A 27417-nucleotide genomic window follows, 5' to 3' on the forward strand; every position below is an offset into this window, starting at 1 on the left:
ACGGCGGCAAAACACGACCGTCCCGAGCGCGGACAAAAGAAGACTGACGAACACGAGCCGGTTCGGGCGGGAAGACGGCCGCGCATGCGCGGTGCGCATGGGCACGCGAAGACTAGCAAAGGCCTTTGCTAGTAAAGTTTCCGATTGGAGCGGCTGCCGTGGACGTCACCCATCAGTGAGAACAAGCAGCCTGCTTGTCCTCGGAGAATTGTGTTTTTTCCTTGCACCTATAGCAGAGCAGAGGGGCAGCCTAGGGGGCACTGCAATGGACTTCACATTAAAGCTCCCAGGTACATATCTCACCCTTACCCCATTATTGCATGGTGAGCCCTCCAAAACCCACCAAAAACGCAAAGTACCCAACTATACACCACTACAATAGTCATCATATATGCAAGTGTCACCTATATGAGGGTACAGTAGTTTTTGGGGGGGGGTTGGGGGGCTTGCACATTCTACCACCAGAAGTTGACAGGGATAATGTACATCCTTTACCCTGCTCTCTCCTTGAACTTTCCAGGCTTTCTTTCACCATTGTTGAAATCTCTCTGCTGGGATTCCCTAATTGTCCTGTTTGAATAGTATCTTTCAAGAATACTCTACACCAAGCCATGCGCTCCTGGGCAAATGTCAGCTCCCCTCCCCCCTCCCCCCAATTTTAGTTTAAAAGTTGCTTCCCCCCCCCCCCCCCCCCCCCCCCCCATTTTAGTTTAAAATTTGCTCTATCTACTTTTTAAAAGTTAGCACCAGCAGCCTGCTTCCATCCCGAATAAGGTGGAATCCATCCTTTTGGAATAGGCTCTCCCTTTCCCAGAATGTGGTCCAGTTCTTATCAAATCTAAATCCCTCATCCCTGCACCATTGTCTCAACCATGCATTGAAACTTCAGAGCGCTGCCTGCCTCTTGGGTCCTGCGTGTGGAACAGGGAGCATTTCTCAAAACGCTACCCTGGAGGATCTGGACTTCAGATTTCTACCTAAAAGCCAAATAAAACATGGAAAAGAAAATAAGATGATACCTTTTTTATTGGACATAACTTAATACATTTCTTGATTAGCTTTCGAAGGAATGTATTAAGTTATGTCCAATAAAAAAGGTATCATCTTATTTTCTTTTCCATGTTTTATTTTGCTTGATTTCTATTGATAACCTTAAGAGTGGACTAACACGACTACCACACTCCTCTACCTAAAAGCCTAAATTTGGCATTAAGAACCTCCCTCCTCCCTCCCACATTTTCCTATGTCATTGGTACCCACATGTACCAAGACAGCCAGCTCCTCCCCAGCACTATCTAAAATCCTATCTAGGTGATGCGTGAGGTTCGCTACCTTTGCATCAGGCAGGCAAATGACCAGGCGATCCTCAAGTCCACCAGCCACCCAGCTGTGTCTAATGATTGAACTGCCAATTACAACAGCTGGCATAACCCTTCCTGCCTGGGCAGAAGGCTGAACTAGGCTCTGCTGTGCTGTCTAAAGGCTATCTGTCAATGCTATAGTGGCTGTAGCAGAAAGTGCAAGTTTTAAAATTATGGGGGAAAGGGTTTTACACTATGGAAACTAAGCTATATGGCCAACTCTAAACTGGTGTTTCCTTTGACTATCAGCTCTGCTCTAGACTGATGCTATGGTAAACTCTACAACAGTCCATTAACCGTTAGCCCATGGAACTGTAACAGAGACTTTAAATGCTAAACAAACAAAACTCTATTCCTTAAACTGCCTTTGCTAAATAAGTAGACACTGATATTAACTAAGTCTATCTTATCCCAAGTTTAAAATCAATTTCCCAACAAATAACTTACCAATGAAGTTCTGTACTGCTCTGGAAGTCCTCAAAGCACCTTTTCCATTTAGAAATATAATACTGTACACCTAAACCTCTGACAAACACAGCACCATCTGACATCATTTCAATTGTTGAGAAACGTTTATATGAAGGCAATAACAAGTGTGGGTGCTTTATGAATGCTCAAACATTAAATATTCAATACTTTTACAAAAAAAACCCCAAAAACACAGTTAAAATGAGTAGGATTCAGCAAGAAAAGTACCAGTGTAGTATGATATGATGAATTTTCAGGGTTATTACTTTTGCTGGATATAGATATATAAAAATGTTTTGCAAAAACTTTGAAAGGAACTTGCTCAGAATCAGAAAGCAGATCTGGCCCCATCCTTCCTCCTTCGGACCTTTGAAAGCCTGAAATGAAAGAACTGTTAAATGGTAAACCAGTGTGTAACAAAAGCAAGCTAGGTGGACACAAGAGAGTTAATTACCACCATTCTCCAAGAACAGGATCTATATATTCACAGCAATCCAAGAGACTGGTTATAACAAAAGAGAGACTATCTGAGACCATCTACCTGATACTCCCAGACAATGATCAAGTACATTCTGGGGTGTGTACCACAGCACCTGGTCAGCCAGGAAGCATGTGACCAGCTAAACCAACTTTTCCATGCATCTATCTCCAAAACCAGAAAAGAACAGTTTCAACTATCCCTGAGTTGTGATTGGGTTAATACTCTCTACATGACTTCAACTGTTTTAGTTTAGCAAGAATCATAAAAACTGGACTCTCACTGAACCTGCTCTCTCTGGACCTTCACTGAACTCCACACACCCCAAGATAAGACTTCCTCCAGGTTCCATTCCTAACAAATCTGCAAATAGAAGACTTCTCTTCCAGCAAGGATCACCATCAAGCTACAAATGCAAGACCTCCTTCACCACTGCAACCAGCATCAGAAAGAATTCATCTGAGCCTCAATCAGAGTGAGTTAATACCAATTCAGACTTTCTCTTATGGCACATTTCCCTTGTATAAGATCCCTAAACTGAAGCTAAAATATTATTGCATTACCTGTACAGTATTGTAAATAAACTTGTCTGTACCCGAGATTAAAAATCTAATCTTTATGTTCCAAGAATATTTCCTTAAACATTACAGTGCAGGTTAGCGTAATTCCCAAACACATATATTAAATGCCTCTCGCATAATTTTAAATCTAATTAAAACAACATATTTATTACACCAGGTGAGGGCCTAGAACCGTGGTCTTCATTAATATTTATGCTGGGGCCATTCTGGATCCAAATGAGCTGAAGCAGAGCCCCCAAATATCTTCCCATGCAGGGCCATGACAAGACATCTATCCTCACCAGTTTGCCTCCAAACATTTCACTGGGGGCATCCTCACAAAGGTGAACATTTCCTAATGAATTCTCTTCATCTATTGAGAACTGCCTTGTCCTTCAAGCATACTGCTCTTCACCCTATTCACTTCACCATTTTTGTTTGTGAGCTTAGGTAGACAGGTAGAAAGTAAAAGGAAAAAAAAAAAGAAAGATGGCAGCCCCTGGAGACCTCTGGTGTCATCCCCATTGACCCTGGGCCTTGCATTGAGGAACACTGGCCTACAGTTGCTCTGTATTTTGTTGAATGTTGCATATACTGCTCATATTTGTTTTGTTGTTGTTGTTAGAAAGCAGTTAAAAAGTATGAATAAATAAGCCCTATATGAGACCATAAAGCACCCAAAAGCTAATAGGTTTATTAAAATTTGCTAGTTATTATTATTTATTTTTCACATTTATATCCTGCCTTCAACCAATGCAGGTTACAAAGCAAACGGTCATAATAAAATAACATTATAAACACAATGAATGAAGTTATCTAACATCAAACTACTAGTATCAAAAAAGTATCTCTTGGCATTACTCAAAACTGAACTATTAAAACAGAGAAATCCCCTTACAAAACATATTTGTCCTCCTTCCAACAAAGCTTTTAGAAACAGATGAGTTTTCAGTAAACGCTTAAATTGTTGCACATTAGAACATAATCTTATATAGCCAGGCAGGTTACCCCACAAACCAGGACCCATAACAGAAAAAGCATGTAACCTAGTTTCAGCATAATGGTATGCTGTTGCTGATGGCAAACACAACTGTCAAGACTTTTCAGAATGTTATAATTGAGTAGGTTGATACAGTTGTAAGATATTACAAAATACACTGGCACATTTGTATAATCTCCATTAGCTAACTAGCAGATCACAGCAGTCCACAATCTAAAAAAAAAAAAAAAAAAAAGGAAAAAATAAAATACTACAAATTCAGATAGAAAAGATGACAACATATTCAAGCAGACTCGTTCAAGCAATTGAAGCTGAATGACAAAACTGACAGTGGCAGAAACAGAGGATAGCCCTAAGCGGAGTCAAAAGCTTGGTGAAACAGCCAGGTTTTTAAGGCGGATTTAAATTTCTTGAATGAATTTCAGCTCGGATACGAAGAGGTAAAAAATTCCAAAGAGAAAGCAGGGTGTCTAGTAGCTTCCAACTCAGCAGACCAAGGGCTAGAGAGAAACAGACATGATTACTGATAGAACAAAGCAATCTAACTGGGAAGTATGGGATAGTGAGGCAGGATAGAGAGGAAGACCATATCTGAAGACCTTAAAAGCAAGTGTAAGGGTTTTAGCTAGTGAAGTTTAAGAAACAGTGTCACATAACAGTTTAATAGCTGTGTTGAGCGGTTGGTTTCATTATATTAAACTGGGTGCATCTGAGATAACTATTTTACAATAGTCCAATCTGGTAATAAGTGAAAAAAAAAAAAAGAATGACAGGAGTGAAACATATTGTGGTCAAAATATCTTCTGAATGAACAAAGTTGACAGAGTATGAAGAAACCGGTTTTGCACAGGTTAGAATTTGTAAGGAGAAGGTAAGTAAGAGTAGAAAAGAAAACTGATGTAGTACTAACATGTTCAGCCTAACAAAAAATGGAGTTTATTGTGAAATATATGGAAGGGAGGGGGAGACAGACAGACAGACTACGGTAGTGGTCTTCATTCATCTTAAGCTGGGGCCACTTTTGATTCTAATTAGTTGAAGGACAGCCGCCAAATATCTTCCTATGCGGGGCCACAACACAGCTGACCAGTGTGTGTCAATGATATCCATCCCCACCAGCCCACTTTCAAACTTCATGGGGGGTGGGGGTACCAAAGTTATATTGCCCTAGTTGTTTCATTAGATTTGTCTGCGGCCTTTGACCTAATCAATCACAACTTACTCATTGATAGATTGAGCGAAATTGGTATTTCAGGGACAACTATGAAATGGTTTATATCCTTCCTCACGAATCGTTCATTTAAAGTAGTTCAGCAGCAATCTTGTTCTACATCATACAACCTATCATGTGGAGTTCCTCAGGGCTCGGTTTTATCTCCACTACTGTTTAACCTATACATCAGTCCCCTGGCGCTCCTCATTCAAACAATGGGTATCCGTTTTTATTCATATGCAGATGATTTTCTGCTTATCCATTATGTTAGACCATCGAATATAGATCTTACACCCATTCAAATATGCTTGGATAAAGTAGCAGACTGGTTGACAACACATCAGCTGGTACTGAACCCGGATAAGACTATAACATCTTGGATAGTAGGGCAAGGCACATATCCCCCTATGGTACCTATGCTATTTGGTCAGAATATTCCAACAGTTAAGTCCTTTAGATATCTCGGGGTCATTATTGATTCCGCATTGACCTTTGAGGAACAAGTATCCGATGTAGTGAAAAAATCTTTTTTTCATCTGAGGCGGCTTCGGTCAGTTAGAAATTCAGTAAGTAAGGACTCTCTCAAAACATTGACTTCTGCATATATTACTTCGCGTTTAGACTACTGTAACATTGTATATGCTGGGATTACTCAAGCAAACTTAAAGCGATTACAACGAATTCAAAATACAGCAGCACGTATGATCTGCAGGGCCCGGAGGGATGATAGAGTAACACCTTTATTGCATCATCTGCACTGGCTCCCGGTCGAAGCAAGAATAAAGTTTAAGGCTCTTGTCCTGACACACAAAGCCTTCTACACATTAAATCCCAGCTACTTGTCGAATTTAACAATTCCCTACACCGCTATGCGAACTCTTAGATCCCTAACAGATAACAGGTTAGTTATTCCCCCTCTTACTAAGGCTAGGTGGGAATCTACACGGAGATCGGCTTTTTTCTATTTGTCACCCTCCCTTTGGAATAGCCTTCCAAAGGAGATTAGATTAGAGAAATCTTATCTCCATTATCGAAAACTTTTGAAAACCTTTCTCTTTATAAGCTACGTAGAACAGAACTTAGCATAATGAGATAAGGTCAAAAAGAAAAATGGGGTAGCTTAACTGTATATTAGATTTTTAATTTGTATTGATTTATTATGTAGTTTATCCTGGTTGCTGTGCTTTCCTGTCATGAATGGAATTCCTATGTTTGTTTATTTGTATACACAAATTTTTTATATATATGTAAACCGTTCTGTTTTGCAGTTGCAATAAGACACGGTATATAAATCAACATAAATAAAAAAAAAAATAAAAAATTTACAAATGCATTTTCTTTTCTCTATCGAGAAATGCCTTGTCCTTCAAGCATGCAGTTCTTTCCCCTATCCCTACCCTGTCCTGGGTAGAAAGGCAGAGTAGCAAAAACAAAAAAAACAGAAAGACAATGAGGGCTGCTCCAGAGGTCTTCAGGGGCCACCACTAGCCCCAATGCAGTGGTTGTTCATTTTTGTCAAGTGGAGACTGCATGAGCAGGAGCATATGAGGATCACTCCTGCCCCAGCTGACCACCACGGCTATGTAAAGTAGGAGAAGTGGGCAGTGTAAGGCGGGAGGGTGTTTGAAAAATAAGCTGTGCGAGAAAGAGGACAAGCTGCATGAATGAGAGGGTTAGAAGGGGACAAGCTGTGTGGATGAGAGGGAGGTAAGCGGACAAGCTGCGTGAATGAGAAGGAGGGAAGGGGACAAGCTGCATGGATGAGAGGGAGGGAAGGGGACAAGCTGCGTGAATGAGAAGGAGGGAAGGGGACAAGCTGCGTGAATGAGAAGGAGGGAAGGGGACAAGCTGCGTGAATGAGAAGGAGGGAAGGGGACAAGCTGCATGAATGAGAGGGTTAGAAGGGGACAAGCTGCATGAATGAGAGGGTTAGAAGGGGACAAGCTGCGTGAATGAGAAGGAGGGAAGGGGACAAGCTGCATGAATGAGAGGGTTAGAAGGGGACAAGCTGCGTGAATGAGAAGGAGGGAAGGGGACAAGCTGCATGAATGAGAGGGTTAGAAGGGGACAAGCTGCATGAATGAGAGGGTTAGAAGGGGACAAGCTGCGTGAATGAGAAGGAGGGAAGGGGACAAGCTGCATGAATGAGAGGGTTAGAAGGGGACAAGCTGCGTGAATGAGAAGGAGGGAAGGGGACAAGCTGCATGAATGAGAGGGTTAGAAGGGGACAAGCTGCGTGAATGAGAAGGAGGGAAGGGGACAAGCTGCGTGAATGAGAAGGAGGGAAGGGGACAAGCTGCATGAATGAGAGGGTTAGAAGGGGACAAGCTGCGTGAATGAGAAGGAGGGAAGGGGACAAGCTGCGTGAATGAGAAGGAGGGAAGGGGACAAGCTGCATGAATGAGAGGGTTAGAAGGGGACAAGCTGCGTGAATGAGAAGGAGGGAAGGGGACAAGCTGCATGAATGAGAGGGTTAGAAGGGGACAAGCTGCATGAATGAGAGGGTTAGAAGGGGACAAGCTGCATGAATGAGAGGGTTAGAAGGGGACAAGCTGCGTGAATGAGAAGGAGGGAAGGGGACAAGCTGCGTGAATGAGAAGGAGGGAAGGGGACAAGCTGCATGAATGAGAGGGTTAGAAGGGGACAAGCTGCGTGAATGAGAAGGAGGGAAGGGGACAAGCTGCGTGAATGAGAAGGAGGGAAGGGGACAAGCTGCATGAATGAGAGGGTTAGAAGGGGACAAGCTGCATGAATGAGAGGGTTAGAAGGGGACAAGCTGCATGAATGAGAGGGTTAGAAGGGGACAAGCTGCGTGAATGAGAAGGAGGGAAGGGGACAAGCTGCGTGAATGAGAAGGAGGGAAGGGGACAAGCTGCATGAATGAGAGGGTTAGAAGGGGACAAGCTGCGTGAATGAGAAGGAGGGAAGGGGACAAGCTGCGTGAATGAGAAGGAGGGAAGGGGACAAGCTGCATGAATGAGAGGGTTAGAAGGGGACAAGCTGCGTGAATGAGAAGGAGGGAAGGGGACAAGCTGCGTGAATGAGAAGGAGGGAAGGGGACAAGCTGCGTGAATGAGAAGGAGGGAAGGGGACAAGCTGCATGAATGAGAAGGAGGGAAGGGGACAAGCTGCGTGAATGAGAAGGAGGGAAGGGGACAAGCTGCATGAATGAGAGGGTTAGAAGGGGACAAGCTGCGTGAATGAGAAGGAGGGAAGGGGACAAGCTGCGTGAATGAGAAGGAGGGAAGGGGACAAGCTGCGTGAATGAGAAGGAGGGAAGGGGACAAGCTGCATGAATGAGAGGGTTAGAAGGGGACAAGCTGCGTGAATGAGAAGGAGGGAAGGGGACAAGCTGCGTGAATGAGAAGGAGGGAAGGGGACAAGCTGCATGAATGAGAGGGAGGGAAGGAGACAAGCTGCGTGGATGAAAAGGAGAGAAAAGAGGACAAGCAGCGTGGATGAGAGGGACATTACTTAAAGGAGAAGAGAGGGAGACGTGCCATATATAGGCGGAGGAGTGGCCTAGTGGTTAGGGTAGTGGACTTTGGTCCTGAGGAACTGAGTTTGATTCCCGGCACAGGCAGCTCCTTGTGACTCTGGGCAAGTCACTTAACCCTCCATTGCCCCATGTAAGCCACATTGAGCCTGCCATGAGTGGGAAAGTGCGGGGTACAAATGTAACAAAAAAAAATATATGGAGGGAAGGGAAAAGGGAGAAATGTTGCATATAGAAGGGGATGGAGAGGGACACATGCATGCTGCTCATGGATGGTAGGGAAAGGAAAGGGGGATACGCGGCTCATAGTTGTCTGCTTATTTTTTTTTTTTTAAATATATTGCTTATGGATATTTACTTTTTTGGAAATACATATCTTTTCTAATTTTGTATTTAGCAGAGTATGGAAGAAAATGCATTTACATAAGTACATAAGTACATAAGTAGTGCCATACTGGGAAAGACCAAAGGTCCATCTAGCCCAGCATCCTGTCACCGACAGTGGCCAATCCAGGTCAAGGGCACCTGGCACGCTCCCCAAACGTAAAAACATTCCAGACAAGTTATACCTAAAAATGAGGAATTTTTCCAGTCCATTTAATAGCGGTCTATGGACTTGTCCTTTAGGAATCTATCTAACCCCTTTTTAAACTCCGTCAAGCTAACCGCCCGTACCACGTTCTCCGGCAATGAATTCCAGAGTCTAATTACACGTTGGGTGAAGAAAAATTTTCTCCGATTCGTTTTAAATTTACCACACTGTAGCTTCAACTCATGCCCTCTAGTCCTAGTATTTTTGGATAGCGTGAACAGTCGCTTCACATCCACCCGATCCATTCCACTCATTATTTTATACACTTCTATCATATCTCCCCTCAGCCGTCTCTTCTCCAAGCTGAAAAGCCCTAGCCTTCTCAGCCTCTCTTCATAGGAAAGTCGTCCCATCCCCACTATCATTTTCGTCGCCCTTCGCTGTACCTTTTCCAATTCTACTATATCTTTTTTGAGATACGGAGACCAGTACTGAACACAATACTCCAGGTGCGGTCGCACCATGGAGCGATACAACGGCATTATAACATCCGCACACCTGGACTCCATACCCTTCTTAATAACACCCAACATTCTATTCGCTTTCCTAGCCGCAGCAGCACACTGAGCAGAAGGTTTCAGCGTATCATCGACGACGACACCCAGATCCCTTTCTTGATCCGTAACTCCTAACGCGGAACCTTGCAAGACGTAGCTATAATTCGGGTTCCTCTTACCCACATGCATCACTTTGCACTTGTCAACATTGAACTTCATCTGCCACTTGCACGCCCATTCTCCCAGTCTCGCAAGGTCCTCCTGTAATCGTTCACATTCCTCCTGCGACTTGACGACCCTGAATAATTTTGTGTCATCGGCGAATTTAATTACCTCACTAGTTATTCCCATCTCTAGGTCATTTATAAATACATTAAAAAGCAACGGACCCAGCACAGACCCCTGCGGGACCCCACTAACTACCCTCCTCCACTGAGAATACTGGCCACGCAATCCTACTCTCTGCTTCCTATCTTTCAACCAGTTCTTAATCCATAATAATACCCTACCTCCGATTCCATGACTCTGCAATTTCTTCAGGAGTCTTTCGTGCGGCACTTTGTCAAACGCCTTCTGAAAATCCAGATATACAATATCAACCGGCTCCCCATTGTCCACATGTTTGCTTACCCCCTCAAAAAAATGCATTAGATTGGTGAGGCAAGACTTCCCTTCACTAAATCCGTGCTGACTTTGTCTCATCAGTCCATGTTTTTGTATATGCTCTGCAATTTTATTCTTAATAATAGCCTCCACCATCTTGCCCGGCACCGACGTTACTTTTACCAGTATTTTCACTGCATATAGAATCTAGTTTTCTTGTAGGGGGTCTCCAGTTTTTGTCTGCATGTTTCTTGTGGACCCCCTATTTTGTATCAGTTGAGAGTCTGTCCATGTTCTGCATGTGCAACCAACGTGAAAGATTCTGCTGGAATGTAGTGTCCGTGTAGGAATATGTAACCGTCCGCTTGTTCCAGTTTCCCAATAGTGGGTAGATTGGTATATAGGGTGAGAAATAGTCTGACAGTAAATATCTGTCAGATTTAATGTCAATAAATTTATTGTGTAAAGAATTAGCAGACTGGGATGAATAGCAAACATAGGTTGGCTACAGATACAAGAGTGTGGTGAAAATCAATTGGCCATTTGGAATTTACTGTAAAGAATATTGTATGTTTTAAAATTATTTGTAAATTCATTGATGCCTACATATATCATTTGTTCCAGTAGAATGTATAATAAAGTTATGTACATATCTACGGGGTTTGTTTGTTTTGGGTATTTTTGGAGAAAGAACCTGTTGTTAAAACTTTACCAGCACACCACTGCCCCTAGGCTTTGCACTGAAGAACACTGGACTATGGAGGAAGTCCATACACAAACACATTAACATAATAAATGACGGCACATAAAGACCTGTACGGTCCTTCCAGTGTGCCCAACAAGATAAACTCGTTATACATGTTATGCAATACTTTACATGTATACCAGAGTTTGATTTGTCCTTGCCATTTTCTGGGCACAGACCGTAGAAGTCTGCCCAGCACTGTTCTTTTACTAAAGTTTCTTAAGTTACAGTCGAAGCCCCTTAAAATTTACACTCCAGCCCATCCATATCTATTCAGTCATGATCAGGGTACAGACCGTAGAAGCCTGCCCAGCACTGGTTTGGCAATTACCCTCCGCTAAGATTCCGTGGATCCAACTATGGCCATTTCAGTTTCTAGAAACCTGATGTCCATCAGACTTCTTGTGGTAGGATGGTACAAGATGATGCCAGTTATGACCGAAAAATGTTCTCATACCTCTTAATAACCCAGTTTGTCCCTGCATAACCTTCCACCAGTAGTGTCATTTATTTCCCTAACACTTTTCACTATACATTACCAAATAGCGTTTTTTGGCCGTTTAAATACATCGAAAAGTTGGGTCAGCAGTTTCCACAATAATAGTCTTACAGTGCTAAAATGATTAGTAGTAGTGGCAGCTGTCTGTTTCCGGTTTAATTCATATGTTTCTTAGGGAACTGCCACCTGGCAAGACAACCTTATCTGATTATTACTATAGGAGCTTCCGGGACATTAGTTAGACGGCCAACCGAAGAAAACGCGCGCAAAGACCAAAAACATAGCCAATAGCCATCCCGCAGCACAACTGATTCCAAGTTTTACTACTTCGTCCCTCCCTTGCCTCTTCGCTTTGCGCACGCGCACGCGCACTGCCCATTTGCCCAAACAGCGAGGTGAGACGTCTCCCTCCCATCATCTCACAACAAGCCGGCAAAGCGCACGCGCGCTGCCTGCCGCGCGTCGCGAGACAGACAGTACAGTAGACACTGGGCCCCTGTGAGACCCGGCGGCAGACAGTGCCTCTGGATCATGGATATTTTATTCCAAAAGAAGACGTAAACCATGGGAATTGCAGCAGTTATTGCCACCACCACCATCCCTCCCCCGGCCTAGGCCTGGCCGTTCGCACAGCGCCTTCCCCCACACTCGCATCTCCAAGAATACCGGGTAGTGCAAGGCGGTAAGCAAGCAGCAGTTGCTGCATGGCCAAAATCTCCTTACCGCGTTCTTCTTCTGCACCATCTTATCCATTTTCTTGGCGATCCGAAGGATCTCCTCTTCCTCCTTGGCGTTCATAGCTGGAGCTGGGGTGGTCTGCTGAAGAGGGTACGGAAAGCTGCAACGGCAGCCTCTCCTGTAGCTCTCTCAGCCCAGAGCGGCGGCGAGTCGTAGTTCCGGCAGGCAGCACCAATCAACTACCAGGGCGGAAACAGACCACACTAGTTAATCTCGCTAGCCTGATCCACTCGAACGCGACACAGTTAGGCCTTGTCTGCTGATACGGAGGGTGTCGACGCCGGGTGCTCCCGAAAAGGTGTACATTTGGATTCAATGTTAATTTGCCGTTTTTTCCAAATCCAAACGCAAGGAGAGTCAACGAGTCTCCTATTGTTAGTACTGTAGATATTTCTCTGCCTAAAAAAAAAAAGCTTACAATTGTAACCGCTTCTATTGGTAGGTCGAGGATTGCACCCAAGTAAGATAAAAAAAAAACAAACATGCTTTGAGTTGAGCAATGGAAGCAAGTTTTCCCTGAAGGCCTTTACTGGTTTAAAAAAATCTAAAGTCCAGAAAAATGGAAATCTGCAGGTGGTATAAAACGCCTCTATTAGCTCATCCCCAAACAGAAACATATACAGGACCATAGAGGACAAAGACAAATAGGAATGGAGGTGTGATAGACTCAACGATTTTCAGAGGACTGTTTTAGTGAGCTAGCTAAACTGAAGGTGGACAAAAATGGGGCAGGGGGAGCAAGATTCCCTGGACCTGGCACCAGTGATCAAAAGAGACTACTCTGCGGGCCACAAGTCCTTTTTCCTGCTGCGCAGTGTTGCCAGATAAAAAAAAATTCTAGCCCAATCCGCACCCGAAAGGAGCCCATCCTCAAATCCCACTCCCACTTGGTCACTGCTGCGGCGTCCTGCCTGTGTGGAGGCAGGACACGACAGGAAGCAGAACACTGTCATTCATGGTGGCGGGAGGAGCAGTGGGGGCGGGGCCCAGAAGATTGTTTGCCCCGGGCCCAGCTTTGTCTTTTGCTGGCCGGCATATGCCCGAGGGTACTAAAGGAACTTAAGGGAAGTTCTGATGGATCCACTGGCTTACCTTTTCAATTCTTCTCTAGAGTCGGAAGTGGTACCTCTTCACAAAAGTGGAAGTAAGGAAGAGGTTGGGAACCAGCTAGTAAGTCTGACATCTATGGCAAATAAATAAATGGAAACACTTTTAAAACAGAGAATAGTGAAGTTTCTGGTATCCAATGAATTACAGGACCCGAGGCAACATGGATTCACTAGTGCTAGGCCTTGTCAGACACATATAATTTATTTGGTGACCAGAGAGCTGGATCAAGGGACTAGGTGTGGTGTATTTAGATTTTAGTAAAGCCTTTGACACGTTTCCAACAGACAGCTAATAAATAAACAATGCCCGCAATGTGAGCCCTAGAGTGACTGGGTTAGGAACTGGTTGGTTGAGTGGAAGAGAACAGAGGATAGTGGTAAGTGGAGCTCACTCTGAGGAAAAGGATGTTACCTATGTTGTGCTGCAAGGTTCAGTTATTGGGCTGGTTCTTTTTAACATTTTTGTAAGTGATATTGCTGAAGGGCTGTCTGGTAAGGTTGGCCTCTTTGCGGGTGATACCAAAATCTGCAAAGGGTACCCTTGATGGTATGGAAACATGAGGAAGGAGGAAGCGAAGCTTGAAGAACAATCCGGAATTTGGCAGCTAAGATTTAATGCTAAAAAATGCAGGGTCATGCATTTGGGCTGCAACAATCCAAGGGAGTGGTACAGTTTAAGCCCTAGGGGGTGAACCTTTGTGCACGAAAGAGAAGTGGGACTTGGTGTGACTGTATGTAATGACCTTAAGGTGGCCAAACAGGTAGGAAAATCGACGGCAAAAGCTAGGATACTTGGGTGCATGAGGAATAGCCAGCAGGAAAAAGGTGATGATGCCCCTGTATAATACTGGTGAGACCTCATTTAGAATATTGTGTGCAAAAAGATACAAATAGGATACAGTCGCTCCAGAGGGCAGCTACTAAAATGGTCAGTGGTCTTCATCATAAAATGTAAGGGGACAGACTTAAATATCTTTTATACCTATACATATATACTTACACACTGGGAGACAGGCAGGAAAGGGGACATAGGATACTACTACTACTACTATTAAACATTTCTATAGCGCTACTAGACTTACGCAGCGCTGTACAAATTAACATGAAAAGACAGTCCCTGCTCAACAGAGCTTACAATCTAAATTGGACAGACGAACAGACAGGGGTGGGGAAATTGCAGTGGAAGGGGTGATAAGTGAGGGTGTTGAGTAAGAGAGTCATGGTTAGGAGTCGTTAGGATAGAGACGTTTAAATACCTATGTGGCATAAATGCACAGGAGAAGACTCTCTTTCAACTGAAAGGAAGCTCTGGAATGAGGGAGCATAGAATGAAGGTGAAAGGAGATAGACTCAGAAGTAACCTTAGGAAATAATAAAGGGTGGTGGGTTTTGTGGAATGGCTTCCCCGGTGGAGGTGGTGGAGACGAAAACTGTATCTGAATTCAAGAAAGCTTGGGACAAAAGATCTCTAAGGGAGAGAAAAAGATAGTAGATGGCATGGATGGGAAGACTGGATAGGCCATATGGTCTTTATCTGCCTTAATTTTCCTGTGTTTCTGTGAATCGAAATGGGAAATTAGAAAATTCAGTAAGTTTCACTTTTGCTTATCTCACATTCCTAGAACTCAGCAGAATGCTTATTTACAATTTTGACATGGGGGCCTGGGTGGGTTCCCACACTGACTCCTCAAGATACTCATAGAAAGCTCTTCTTTCAAATTGACAATGCTTTCTCAGTATCATGGCAAGAACTGTTAGTGTTTATGCTAATGTTCTTGGACCCTTTACAAAATTATTACTAACTAATTAATTAGGACTTGGCTCAAGCTCTTTTTTTTCAGTTGTAGCTCAAGTTGGTGAGATATAACACAGGGAGAATCACTCTCCAAAAAGACAAAAACTGTGCTATTCTTTAGCATGACAGTTTACTTCTGATATAATGAGAGTTTCAGTATGAGAAAACTCTGCAGTAAAATCCCACAGATGATAATCAGCCAAATTGAAAATTGCTCTATTTGGGGCCCCTTCAGAAAGCTTTGTGGTAGAGACTGCACTGTACCACAAAAACATAGTATGGTATGCTGTATTCAATGAGCATGCAAATTACTGCCACATTAAAATCACAGCAATAATTCACAGCTGATCACTAAATGTCAACAGGCACTGACAGGAAGGGTTGACATTAAAAAAAACCCACATACACACATGCTATGGCATGTATCAGGTCCTTACCCCCCGTCCCCTCCCCAAACATAATATCCTTTTTGGGGGGGGGGGGGGGGGGGGAACAGGTTGGGAACCAATCCGAAACAGGGTAGTTGGGTTGGAGAGAGAGAAGTGGTGCTGCTAGACACCCATTCCTCTCAACCAACTCTTCTATGCTGCCCCGGAGCTGGCTCAAATTTTCCCAGCACAACACGCAGGTAAACTTTTTTTTTTTTTTTTTTTTTTAGCATGGCTGCGGGATAATTAATGACTAGATTAACATACATTTAAATGCAGTCTGCGGTAAGAATTTCTGCACTAGTTAACACTTGCACTGAAACCCATCCTGCATTGCTATCCCATAGTAAAATTATGTAATGCCGACATTAATCGCACAGCACATTTTCTGCATGGGTCCCTTTGTAAGCACATGAGGAAAGTATGTGAATCTTATCTTTGGAATTCTTTCCAACTCATTGACATGTGAGTGGACATAGTTGTGTTGTGTCTATGTCTTTGACTAAGGGTAAAGAGAAGGGGGGGAGAGGTGGGGTGAGGATAGTTGAATGTAAGGAAGGTGGTTGTGGGGTTGGATAGTTTTGAGGGGGAGGGGAGATACTTGTTGGAGTAGTAGGGAATTTGAAAGGACCAGGTCCCAACTTATGTTTTTATGCTGCACAGTCACAGTCTGGAACTGCTTCTTTCTTTGAAATGCATTGCACCATGTTTGGGGAGGGGGAGAAGCTTCTTTCTCTGGAACCTCCAAACATATTTACTGTTGAATCTTTTAGCTGAATAAATAAAATATGGCCTTTAATTTATTCATTCTGTGGTATTTATTTTTCCCTCTTAATCAGCATTTAGAGTAAGAAACCATGTTCTCAGTAGAAATCATGCTAAAATACAGACTGCCATCCTACAGGAGTTCTCAAACCTCTTTAAAGCACTATATATATAGGCGAGATACATTCTACTCAAGCTTCATTATGCTCCTGCTGCTTTTACTAGAGCTATATGAGTGGAAACAGCTTTTGCCAAACATGGAACAGCACTAGGTAGCCTTTCAAGCAGTTATGAGAGTATCAGGCTCATTTTCAAAGCACTTAGCCTCCCAAAGTTCCATAGAAACCTATGGAACTTAACCTCCCAAAGTGCTTTGAAAATGTGCCTCACTGTGATCAGCAAGTGTAGGGTCTTGCTATTGGTTGATCACTCTAGAATCCAAGAAGGCAGGATACCTCAGGGTTGGTAACATATGTGGTGGAGATTAAGACTCCTTTGTGTAATGCAGAATAACAAAAGGTGGTTGAAATACCTCATTGGGTTCAGATATTATAAAGCCCTTTGTTTACCTGACCCTTTGAGTTCACCAGTCCTCTCCTTTCCTCCTTACTGCGTTTAAGGTTTCCCAGTGAGATTTGGTCAATTTACAGCACATCTACTGTTTATTGAGTGGGGTGGCACATCTTGAGAGAGCCTTAAATGTGGCTAGTAAGCAGATTTGTAACAGTTGTGGTCCAAAATTATAAAAGTTTGTATATGCAGAGCAGTTTGATACCACATTTAAATCCTATTTTAGAAGTTTGTGTGTCTTCTGTGGCTGTATGTTTTTGATGTTTTCTCAGGCTTGTGTTGCTCATGCTAGCTATTTCATGTGCTACAGAAGTTGGTAATGCGATCAAACCACAAAAAAAACAGAACACGAACTATTAAAGTGAATCAAACATATAAACGACGAGTGACCGAACTCACTCGCAAATGCGCAATAAAGACCCTCTCTGTCCCGCCCCCGCGTCAATACGTGATGACGGGGGCGGGACAGAGAGGGTCTCTACTGCACAAGGGGAGGGACGAAACCGCCGTTGCTACCACTTCCCCCCCCCCCCCCCCCCCAAGGTCGCTGCCGCCACCCACTCTCCACCCGGGCCGGGCATTCGCTCCGCTATAGAAACAGCGCGGGAACGGAGCACACAGCTCAGCTGCCGTCGGCCTTCCTCCCCTGCCTGTGTCCCGCCCTCGCCCATGAGGGCGGGACACAGGCAGAGAAGAAGGACGGCAGCTCATCTGAGCTGTGTGCTGCGTTCCCGCCCTGTTTCAATAGCGAAGCGAGGGCCCAGCCCGGGTGGAGGGGTGGCGGCGACTCCGGGGGGGGGGGGCATAGCGGTGATCTCGGAGGGGCAGCGGCGAGCTCGGCGGCGGGGGGGGGCCTTTCAACCCCCCCCCCCCCTCGTCCTATACTAGCCCATTTTTACGGGCTCAACGGCTAGTACAGTGGTGGAAATAAGTATTTGATCCCTTGCTGATTTTGTAAGTTTGCCCACTGACAAAGACATGAGCAGCCCATAATTGAAGGGTAGGTTATTGGTAACAGTGAGAGATAGCACATCACAAATTAAATCCGGAAAATCACATTGTGGAAAGTATATGAATTTATTTGCATTCTGCAGAGGGAAATAAGTATTTGATCCCTCTGGCAAACAAGACCTAATACTTGGTGGCAAAACCCTTGATGGCAAGCACAGCGGTCAGACGTCTTCTGTAGTTGATGATGAGGTTTGCACACATGTCAGGAGGAATTTTGGTCCACTCCTCTTTGCAGATCATCTCTAAATCATTAAGAGTTCTGGGCTGTCGCTTGGCAACTCGCAGCTTCAGCTCCCTCCATAAGTTTTCAATGGATTAAGGTCTGGTGACTGGCTAGGCCACTCCATGACCCTAATGTGCTTCTTCCTGAGCCACTCCTTTGTTGCTTTGGCTGTATGTTTTGGGTCATTGTCGTGCTGGAAGACCCAGCCACGACCCATTTTTAAGGCCCTGGCGGAGGGAAGGAGGTTGTCACTCAGAATTGTACGGTACATGGCCCCATCCATTCTCCCATTGATGCGGTGAAGTAGTCCTGTGCCCTTAGCAGAGAAACACCCCCAAAACATAACATTTCCACCTCCATGCTTGACAGTGGGGACGGTGTTCTTTGGGTCATAGGCAGCATTTCTCTTCCTCCAAACACGGCGAGTTGAGTTCATGCCAAAGAGCTCAATTTTTGTCTCATCTGACCACAGCACCTTCTCCCAATCACTCTCGGCATCATCCAGGTGTTCACTGGCAAACTTCAGACGGGCCGTCACATGTGCCTTCCGGAGCAGGGGGACCTTGCGGGCACTGCAGGATTGCAATCCGTTATGTCGTAATGTGTTACCAATGGTTTTCGTGGTGACAGTGGTCCCAGCTGCCTTGAGATCATTGACAAGTTCCCCCCTTGTAGTTGTAGGCTGATTTCTAACCTTCCTCATGATCAAGGATACCCCACGAGGTGAGATTTTGCGTGGAGCCCCAGATCTTTGTCGATTGACAGTCATTTTGTACTTCTTCCATTTTCTTACTATGGCACCAACAGTTGTCTCCTTCTCGCCCAGCGTCTTACTGATGGTTTTGTAGCCCATTCCAGCCTTGTGCAGGTGTATGATCTTGTCCCTGACATCCTTAGACAGCTCCTTGCTCTTGGCCATTTTGTAGAGGTTAGAGTCTGACTGATTCACTGAGTCTGTGGACAGGTGTCTTTCATACAGGTGACCATTGCCGACAGCTGTCTGTCATGCAGGTAACGAGTTGATTTGGAGCATCTACCTGGTCTGTAGGGGCCAGATCTCTTACTGGTTGGTGGGGGATCAAATACTTATTTCCCTCTGCAGAATGCAAATAAATTCATATACTTTCCACAATGTGATTTTCCGGATTTAATTTGTGATGTGCTATCTCTCACTGTTACCAATAACCTACCCTTCAATTATGGGCTGCTCATGTCTTTGTCAGTGGGCAAACTTACAAAATCAGCAAGGGATCAAATACTTATTTCCACCACTGTACATATATAAAAAAAAATTTTAAGTGCTAGAAACCAACACAAAAATAAACATGTTTTGAATTCATGAAGGCAGTATTGAAATAGAATACAAATGTTATTTGTGAGCAATTGGAACACTAGATATTATGGGGGATAATTTCATGACAAGGTGCCTGTCACAATTCCAAAAAGGCACACAGAACTACCTCCAGTAATACACAAATTTACACCTCCAAAAGTGAAGATGTGTATAAATGTACTCCATGGAGGTAATTCTATAACAAGTTGCCTTAAAAATTAGGCAGCAAGTATGCACATAAATGCTGGACTTGTCAATTATCCACATATGAAAAACAAAGTTACTTTGCAGGTGCTCTACAAGGACAGCAGGATACATAGAGGCGTATTTTCAAAGCACTAGACTTACAAAGTTACATTGTAACCTATGGAACTTTGTAAGGCTACATGCTTTGAAAATGAGCCCCATGGTGTCACATGGAAAAAAAAATTATGTCTTGCCTCATAAGTTTCTTTCTTTTTAGGCACTGGAGATGAATTCAGAGACTTGTAGATTATGACCATCTATCACCTATCAGTATGCTTCTCGGCTAGACAGCATTTTTCATAACAAAGCAGAAGGTAGAATTAGACATGCCAGTTCTCCTTTCCCACAAGAACAAAGATTAACATGAGAATAATCAGAACTAAGAACCTGAAGCGTAATATCAAACCTAAACAGAGAATGATAGCACTTCAAGAGGGAAAGTTTCTGGATGCATCGGCTGTGACTAAAGGAAAGAAAATGATCAGGTAAGACATCATTTTTCCTTCCTTGTCAGCAGCAGATGAATCCAGAGACCTCTGGGACATAACAAAGCAGTGGGAACTAGAAATAGCTGCAGAGAGAACCGACTCCCAAAAAGATGCCTCTGTTCTTGCTGCCATATCCAACTGCATCCAAGCGATAGTGCCTCATGAAGGTGTTTAGGGAGGACCATAGTAACATAGACTATGTAGCCAATCTACAGATTTCCTCATGAGAATATGCTCGAGACTCTGCCCAAGACATCGATAATGTTCTGGAAGAATGAGCACCAAAAAGGGTGGAAGGGAAGAGTAGTTCCAAAAGACAGAGGCAACCAGGAAGTAAGAGTTAATAAACTATGTAGAAGCTCTTACTTCCTGGCTGCCTGTCTTTCTTTGTGCTTTGGCATTTTGAGGAAGCTGTGTGGACCCTCCTTTGTGCCTGAATTAGCATTTCTGGTAGAATGAGCCCAGAGTAAAGAAAGAGGCTGGCTGCCTGCCTGCCTTCGAGAATTATAAGTCAAGGTAATGGCTTCCCTAATCCAATGAGCTACTGATGCCTTTGAAGCAGGGCCACCCTGATTTGAACCTGCCATAAGCACAAAAAGGTGATCAGAGTGACAAAATTCAGACATGGCCTGAAGATACTAAAGGAGAACCTGATGCAGGGCCACTGAGAGGGGGGGGGGGCAAAATTCCCCAGGCCTGGGCCTCCAAGGGGGGGCCTGGTGCCAAGGTCTCTCTCTCTCTCTTGCTCCTGATGGGACCCAGGTGATCCCGTCCTGACAGGAACAGGAGAGAGAAAACTCCGGTGCCAGGCCCCCCTTGGAGGCTGGAGAGGAACCGGAGAAGACACAGCAGGTCCTCTGATTTGGCTGGCGGAGGTCCCCTCCAGCAGAAGAGATCTTCTGCCAGCACTGCTCTTCACTCAGATTGCCTGCCAAGCAGCTGCTTTCCCCTCAGGCCATGCATGCTCGGTTTTGAAACTGAGAATGCACAACATGAGAGAACAAGCGGGCAGGCAATGCGGCAGAGGAAAGAGCAGCACTGGAGCAAGCCCTCCTCTGCTGGCAGGGCCTTGGGATCCCCACCAGCCAAAGTATTTGCAGTTTGGGCTGGGGGGGGGGGGGGGGTGGCAGCCCTGCCCTGGGCTCAGTCTGTTTGCGGCCCTGACCTGACAATGCAGAGACTGAAAATGCATTCTATATTCCTTCTTCCGAAAGGACGGAAGGAACACTGGTTGATTCAAATGAAAAGAAGAAACCACTTTAGAGCGATATGAAGGAACATTTCGAATTGTCACCCTGGCCTCCGAAAAAAGGAGGAATGTGTCCCGACAGGGCAATGCCTGAAGCTCTGAAATTCAACGCGCTGAAGCAATTGCCAGAACAAAAACAGATTTAAGGGTAAGATCCTTCAAAGTAATTTATCAAAGGGCACCTTCTGGAGGGACTGTAGGATAAGATTAAAATTCCATTCTGGACAGGGATGGCAAGGAGGAGGCTTGAGATGACTGACTGTTTAAAAAATGAACCACATCAGGATGAGCCACCAAAGAATTCTGCAGTCCCCTGGCAACACACCAAAACTGCAAACTGAACATGGAGATCTTTCACGTGTTCATTTTCCAATGTGGTATATATCATTCAGTGTAAAAAATGCAACAAAGGCTGCTACATTGGAGAAACAAGTCAGATGCTAAAGAAGAGATTTAATTTACATAGACACCATATGAAAAATGCTAGTACCAATAAGGATGCCACCTCTGTGGGGCAGCACTTTACAAAACCAGAACACTGTAGCAGTGATTTCATGGTAAGAATCCTGAAAGGGAACTTTAAAACAATACAGGAACGTAAGACCTTTGAAGTCAGAATGATTAAATATTTTGACACCCACCAGACAGGACTTAACACAGATCTGGGTTTGCTAGCCCATTATAAACCATAAAATTGTACTGCTTTGTCACCCTCCTATCTCCCTGTCCCTCATCCACCCAACTCTTCCTGTCTCTCATCTATCCACCCCCATCCTATTAGACTGTCACTGAAATGTTTTGATGTTTCACATATATACTGTCATCTACCAACATTTGCTTATTTCCGATCTGACAAAGAAGGACAACCTTCAAAAGCTAATCAAGAAATGTATGAAGTTATGTCCAATAAAAAATGTATCATCTTATTTTCCATGTTTTATTTCTAATGATTACCTTTAAAAGTGGACTAACACGGCTACCACACCTCTCTACTGAACATGGAGAGAATTTAGGCCAGACCTTCGCAAAGATGAATGGAAGGGGGATACAGCCCTATCTAAACACCATGCCTTAAAAACTCTCCAAACCTGAGCTTAAGCTGAACATGAGTTGCCATACTAGGACAGACCAAAGGTCCATCGAGCCCAACATCCTGTTTCCAACAGTAGCCAATCCAGGTTACAAGTACCTGGCAAGATCCCTAAACAGTACAATACATTTTATGTTGCTTATCCTAAAAATACTTGCAAAAACACAAGAAGTAGAGCTCTTACTCGGAGTAATACTCAACCCTTTCTATAATGATTGTTCTCTTTACTAATCAAGGAGGAATCTCATATATTCAACACGGCAAACCACATTTCACCCATCTGGTGAACTCGTGCACATGTGTGTATTTTAACCATAGACTCACCCTCCTCCTTTCCTTGAGTTTGCTATAAATTTTACTTCAATCTCTTAATTTACTATCCACTGTATTTTCATAATACTGGCGGTTTAAACAGCTCTAAGAGGTTCCTCGTAGCGGCTGCTTTGAGAGCACGGGTGAACTCGATGCATTGATGCTCTCTGCACCACAGTTTGAGGTGGCTCGATGAAGGGGGTGCCCTAGCTTCTACCTGATGGCCACCAACATTCTTAACCCTAGGCGCCAAAGAGGACAAGGATGAACATTTCCTTGGAAGGTGATTAGATGATGACTGAGCCCGATGGCTTCTATTGAAGCCTCAAAGGTCAGGGTAATTGACATACTTCCAGCGTCAATGCATCCCCAGTGTCCCATGCACTTCTGAGAATCACAGAGATATGTGCTTCCAATGCTGTTGTTGAGTCTGGATTTACCAATAAGAAAAATATGTTCACACTGCTTCTCTCGACTACAAATTCCTCTCTGACATCTGTGAACACAGAAGACTTTGAGAAGGATCATGAACAGGTCCCAAGCTTTGCAGACTCCAATTATGAGTATCCATTATGGATATGATCCCATTACATCTAGAACACTGGGAACTTTTTTCTGAAAGATGTCTGGAAAAACAGCCACAATGAATTCAATGGCTCGATTTACTCAACTTGGGGCCATCAAGGCTGGAAGAGGGCTGTTAAAAAAAAAAAAAAGTATATTAAACATCTGAAAAACTAAGGCAACTATTGGGACCCCCCTCCCCAATTTGACAACAACAGGACTTTAAAAATCAAGAAGAAAAAAATGACTTTTAGGGGAAAAAAATGTAAGAGGGAGTAATAGTTCAGCGTGACCATTCTGCACCATGGGAAAAATGGACACTGGCTAGGTCCTGTGTGAGTGACTTGCAGGAAGGCACACTATGTCCAGTGCATCCTTCTCAAAAGCAGTGGTAAACAAGCTGCAAAGTTGTTCCCACCTGAGGGATTAGTTGGATGATGACACCCACATATGAGACTAATCAGTATCATATTTATAATCCTTTTATGTGTTATTTTGCTCCTTATGAAAAGGTCAGGGAGAGACAGAAACAACCCTTGGTTCAATGAATATTTGCTACATTTGAAACAATGATGTAATTAGAGCAAATCTGGCAATATATATATATATATATATATATATATATATATATTATAATATATATGAGAGGCACATAAAAACTGCAAAGAAGCAATATTATTCTAAATTGATTGGAATAAAAGAGTTAGATGTTAAAATGTTAAGACAGTAAATCAACTATCAGACACTAGGAAGGTCACCAAACAGGGGTTTATTTACCTACTGTACAAGAATTGGCAGACTTTTTTAGATCTAAAATTGAAAAGATATAAGTACATATAAGTAATGCCACACTGGGAAAAGACCAAGGGTCCATCGAGCCCAGCATCCTATCCATGACAGCGGCCAATCCAAGCCAAGGGCACCTGGCAAGCTTCCCAAATGTACAAACATTCTATACATGTTATTCCTGGAATTGTGGATTTTTCCCAAGTCCATTTAGTAGCAGTTTATGGACTTGTCCTTTAGGAAACCGTCTAACCCCTTTTTAAACTCTGCCAAGCTAACCGCCTTCACCACGTTCTCCGGCAACGAATTCCAGAGTTTAATTACGCGTTGGGTGAAGAAAATTTTTCTCCGATTTGTTTTAAATTTACTACACTGTAGTTTCATCGCATGCCCCCTAGTCCTAGTATTTTTGGAAAGCGTGAGCAGACGCTTCACATCCACCTGTTCCACTCCACTCGTTATTTTATATACCTTTATCATGTCTCCCCTCAGCCGTCTCATCTCCAAGCTGAAAAGTCCTAGCCTCCTTAGTCTTTCTTCATAGGGAAGTCGTCCCATCCCCGCTATCATTTTAGTTGCCCTTCGCTGCACCTTTTCCAGTTCTACTATATCTTTCTTGACATGCGGCAACCAGAACTGAACACAATATTCAAGGTGCGGTCGCACCATGGAACGAAATAACGGCATTATAACATCCTCACACCTGTTTTCCATACCTTTCCTAATAATACCCAACATTCTATTCGCTTTCCAAGCCGCAGCAGCACACTGAGCAGAAGGTTTCAGTGTATTATCGACGACGACGACACCCAGATCCCTTTCTTGGTCCGTAACTCCTAACGTGGAACCTTGCATGACGTACCTATAATTCGGGTTCTTTTTTCCCACATGCATCACCTTGCACTTGCTCACATTAAACGTCATCTGCCATCTAGCCGCCCAGTCTCCCAGTCTCGTAAAGTCCTTCTGTAATTTTTCACAATCCTGTCACGAGTTAACGACTTAGAATAACTTTGTGTCATCAGCAAATTTAATTACCTTGCTAGTTACTCCCATCTCTAAATCATTTATAAATATATTAAAAAGCAGCGGTCCTAGCACAGACCCCTGAGGAACCCCACTAACTACCCTTCTCCATTGTGTATACTGCCCATTTAACCCCACTCTCTGTTTCCTATCCTTCAACCAGTTTTTAATCCACAATAGGACTTTTCCTCCTATCCCTTGACCCTCCAATTTCCTCTGTAGCCTTTCATGAGGCACCTTGTCAAACGCCTTTTGAAAATCCAGATACACAATATCAACCTGCTCCCTGTTGTCCACATGTTTGGTTACTCCTTCAAAGAATTGAAGTAAATTGGTCAGGCAAGATTTTCCCACACAAAAGCCGTGCTGACTCGGTCTCAGTAATCCATGTCCTCGGATGTGCTCTGCAATTTTGTTTTTAATAATAGCCTCTACCATTTTCCCCGGCACCGAAGTCAGACTCACTGGTCTATAATTTCCCGGATCTCCCCTGGAGCCTTTTTAAAAAATGGGTGTTACATTGGCCACCCCAGGGCAAGCAGTAGAAGACTACAGCCTTTCCCTCCAGGAACTTGTCCAAAACTTTTTTAAACCCAGATATGCTAACCACTGTTACTACATCCTCCAGCAAAGAGTTCACTATTTCCTCCTATTTGTTTTAAAAGTATTTCCATGTAACTTCCTTGTGTGGCCCCTAGTCTTTGTACTTTTGGAATGAGTAAAAAAAAATTGATTCACTTCTACTCATTCTACACCACTCATGATTTTGTAGACCTCAATCATATTGCCTCTCGTTTCTTTTCCAGGCAGAACCCCAACCTCCTTAGTCTTTCCTCCTCATATGAGAGGAATACCATTCCCTTTCTCATTTTGGTAGCTCTTCTTTGAACCTTTAATTCTGCTATATCTTTTTTGAGATACAGAGATCAGAACTGAATACAATACTCAAGGTGAGGTCACACCATGTAGTGATACAAAGGCATTATAGTATTTTCGGACTTATTTATTATCCCTTTCCTAATAATCCTGTTTGCTTTTTTTTGGCCACCACCACACACTCAACAGAAGCTTTCAGCATATTATCTATGACACCTAGATCTTTTTCTTGGGTGCTGACCCCCCAGGTGGATCCTAGCATCAGGTAACTATGATTCAGATTATTCTTTCCAATGTGCATCACTCTGCATTTGTCTACATTAAATTTTTCATCTGCCATTTGGATGCCCAGTCTTCCAATTTCCTAAGGTCTTCCTACAATGTCTCATAGTCTGCATGTGTTTTAACAACTTTGAATAGTTTTGTTTTTATCTGCAAGTTTAATCTCACTCATTCTGATTTCCACATGATTTATAAATACGTTAAATAGCACCAGTCCCAGTACTGATCCCTGCGGTACTCCACTATTCACCCTCCTCCATTGTGAGCATTTAACCCTACTCTTTGTTTTCTGTCCAATAACCATTTCCTAATCCACACCATAACATTTCCTCCTATCCCATTATGGGATTCAAGATTGTATTAAAATTGTGACCTCTGGGGGTTTCCTGGACAGCTTTTAGTCTGATTAATTTGGCTGAAATAGAATTAGCAAATACTCTACATACCATTGCTGTTCAGATACCTGTCCAACATATCTCTAAATCTGCCTCTATTGTCTTCCAGGCTTGGTTGACTTATTGGATATCCAGATTATTTACAAAATATCATTCTTACCCCTATCCCAAATAATTGGGCTGGTTCAAAGTCATTAGTTTCCAAATTTAGACCAGTGGCATCTATGCCTTTTTTTCACTAAGATCTTGGAGGCAGTTGTTACACAACAACTTACCCATTATCTTGACATGTATATCTTGAGTCATTCTCAATCACATTTTAGGAAGGGTGCAAGTACAGAAACAGCTTTAGGTACACTAGTATCAGAAATGAAAGTTTGGCTAGATAGATGATGTGAGGTTTTGTTGATCCTATAATTTTATTTATGGCATTTCTATCCGACATTAGCCCAAGTGAAATTCAGGTTCAATGTAGCTTACAATATAAACATAATTTATTTATTTGTTACATTTGTATCCCACATTTTCCCACCTTTTGCAGGCTCAATGTGGCAGCGAATTCTCAGGGATGCCACAACAAATCTTCACCTCCCTCCCGCTGCCCACAATCCAGCATCAC

General features: G+C 43.5%; 1 protein-coding gene across 2 annotated transcripts in view; it reads right to left on the reverse strand.

Annotated features, from left to right (window-relative positions):
* Positions 1-12517, reverse strand: part of TCEA1 (transcription elongation factor A1) — a 162473-nt gene extending 149956 nt beyond the window's left edge. The window contains exon 1 of one of the 2 annotated variants that reach the window (XM_030214438.1): positions 12236-12517. In XM_030214438.1, the coding sequence (XP_030070298.1) occupies positions 12236-12310 (75 nt within the window). In that variant the 5' untranslated portion in view covers positions 12311-12517. The remainder of the gene's footprint in view (positions 1-12235) is intronic. The other variant, XM_030214431.1, reaches the window with a different exon arrangement.
* Between the last annotated feature and the right edge of the window lie 14900 nt (positions 12518-27417).

The sequence above is a fragment of the Microcaecilia unicolor genome, chromosome 1, assembly GCF_901765095.1.
Source record: "Microcaecilia unicolor chromosome 1, aMicUni1.1, whole genome shotgun sequence".
NCBI classification, from domain to species: Eukaryota; Metazoa; Chordata; class Amphibia; order Gymnophiona; family Siphonopidae; genus Microcaecilia; species Microcaecilia unicolor.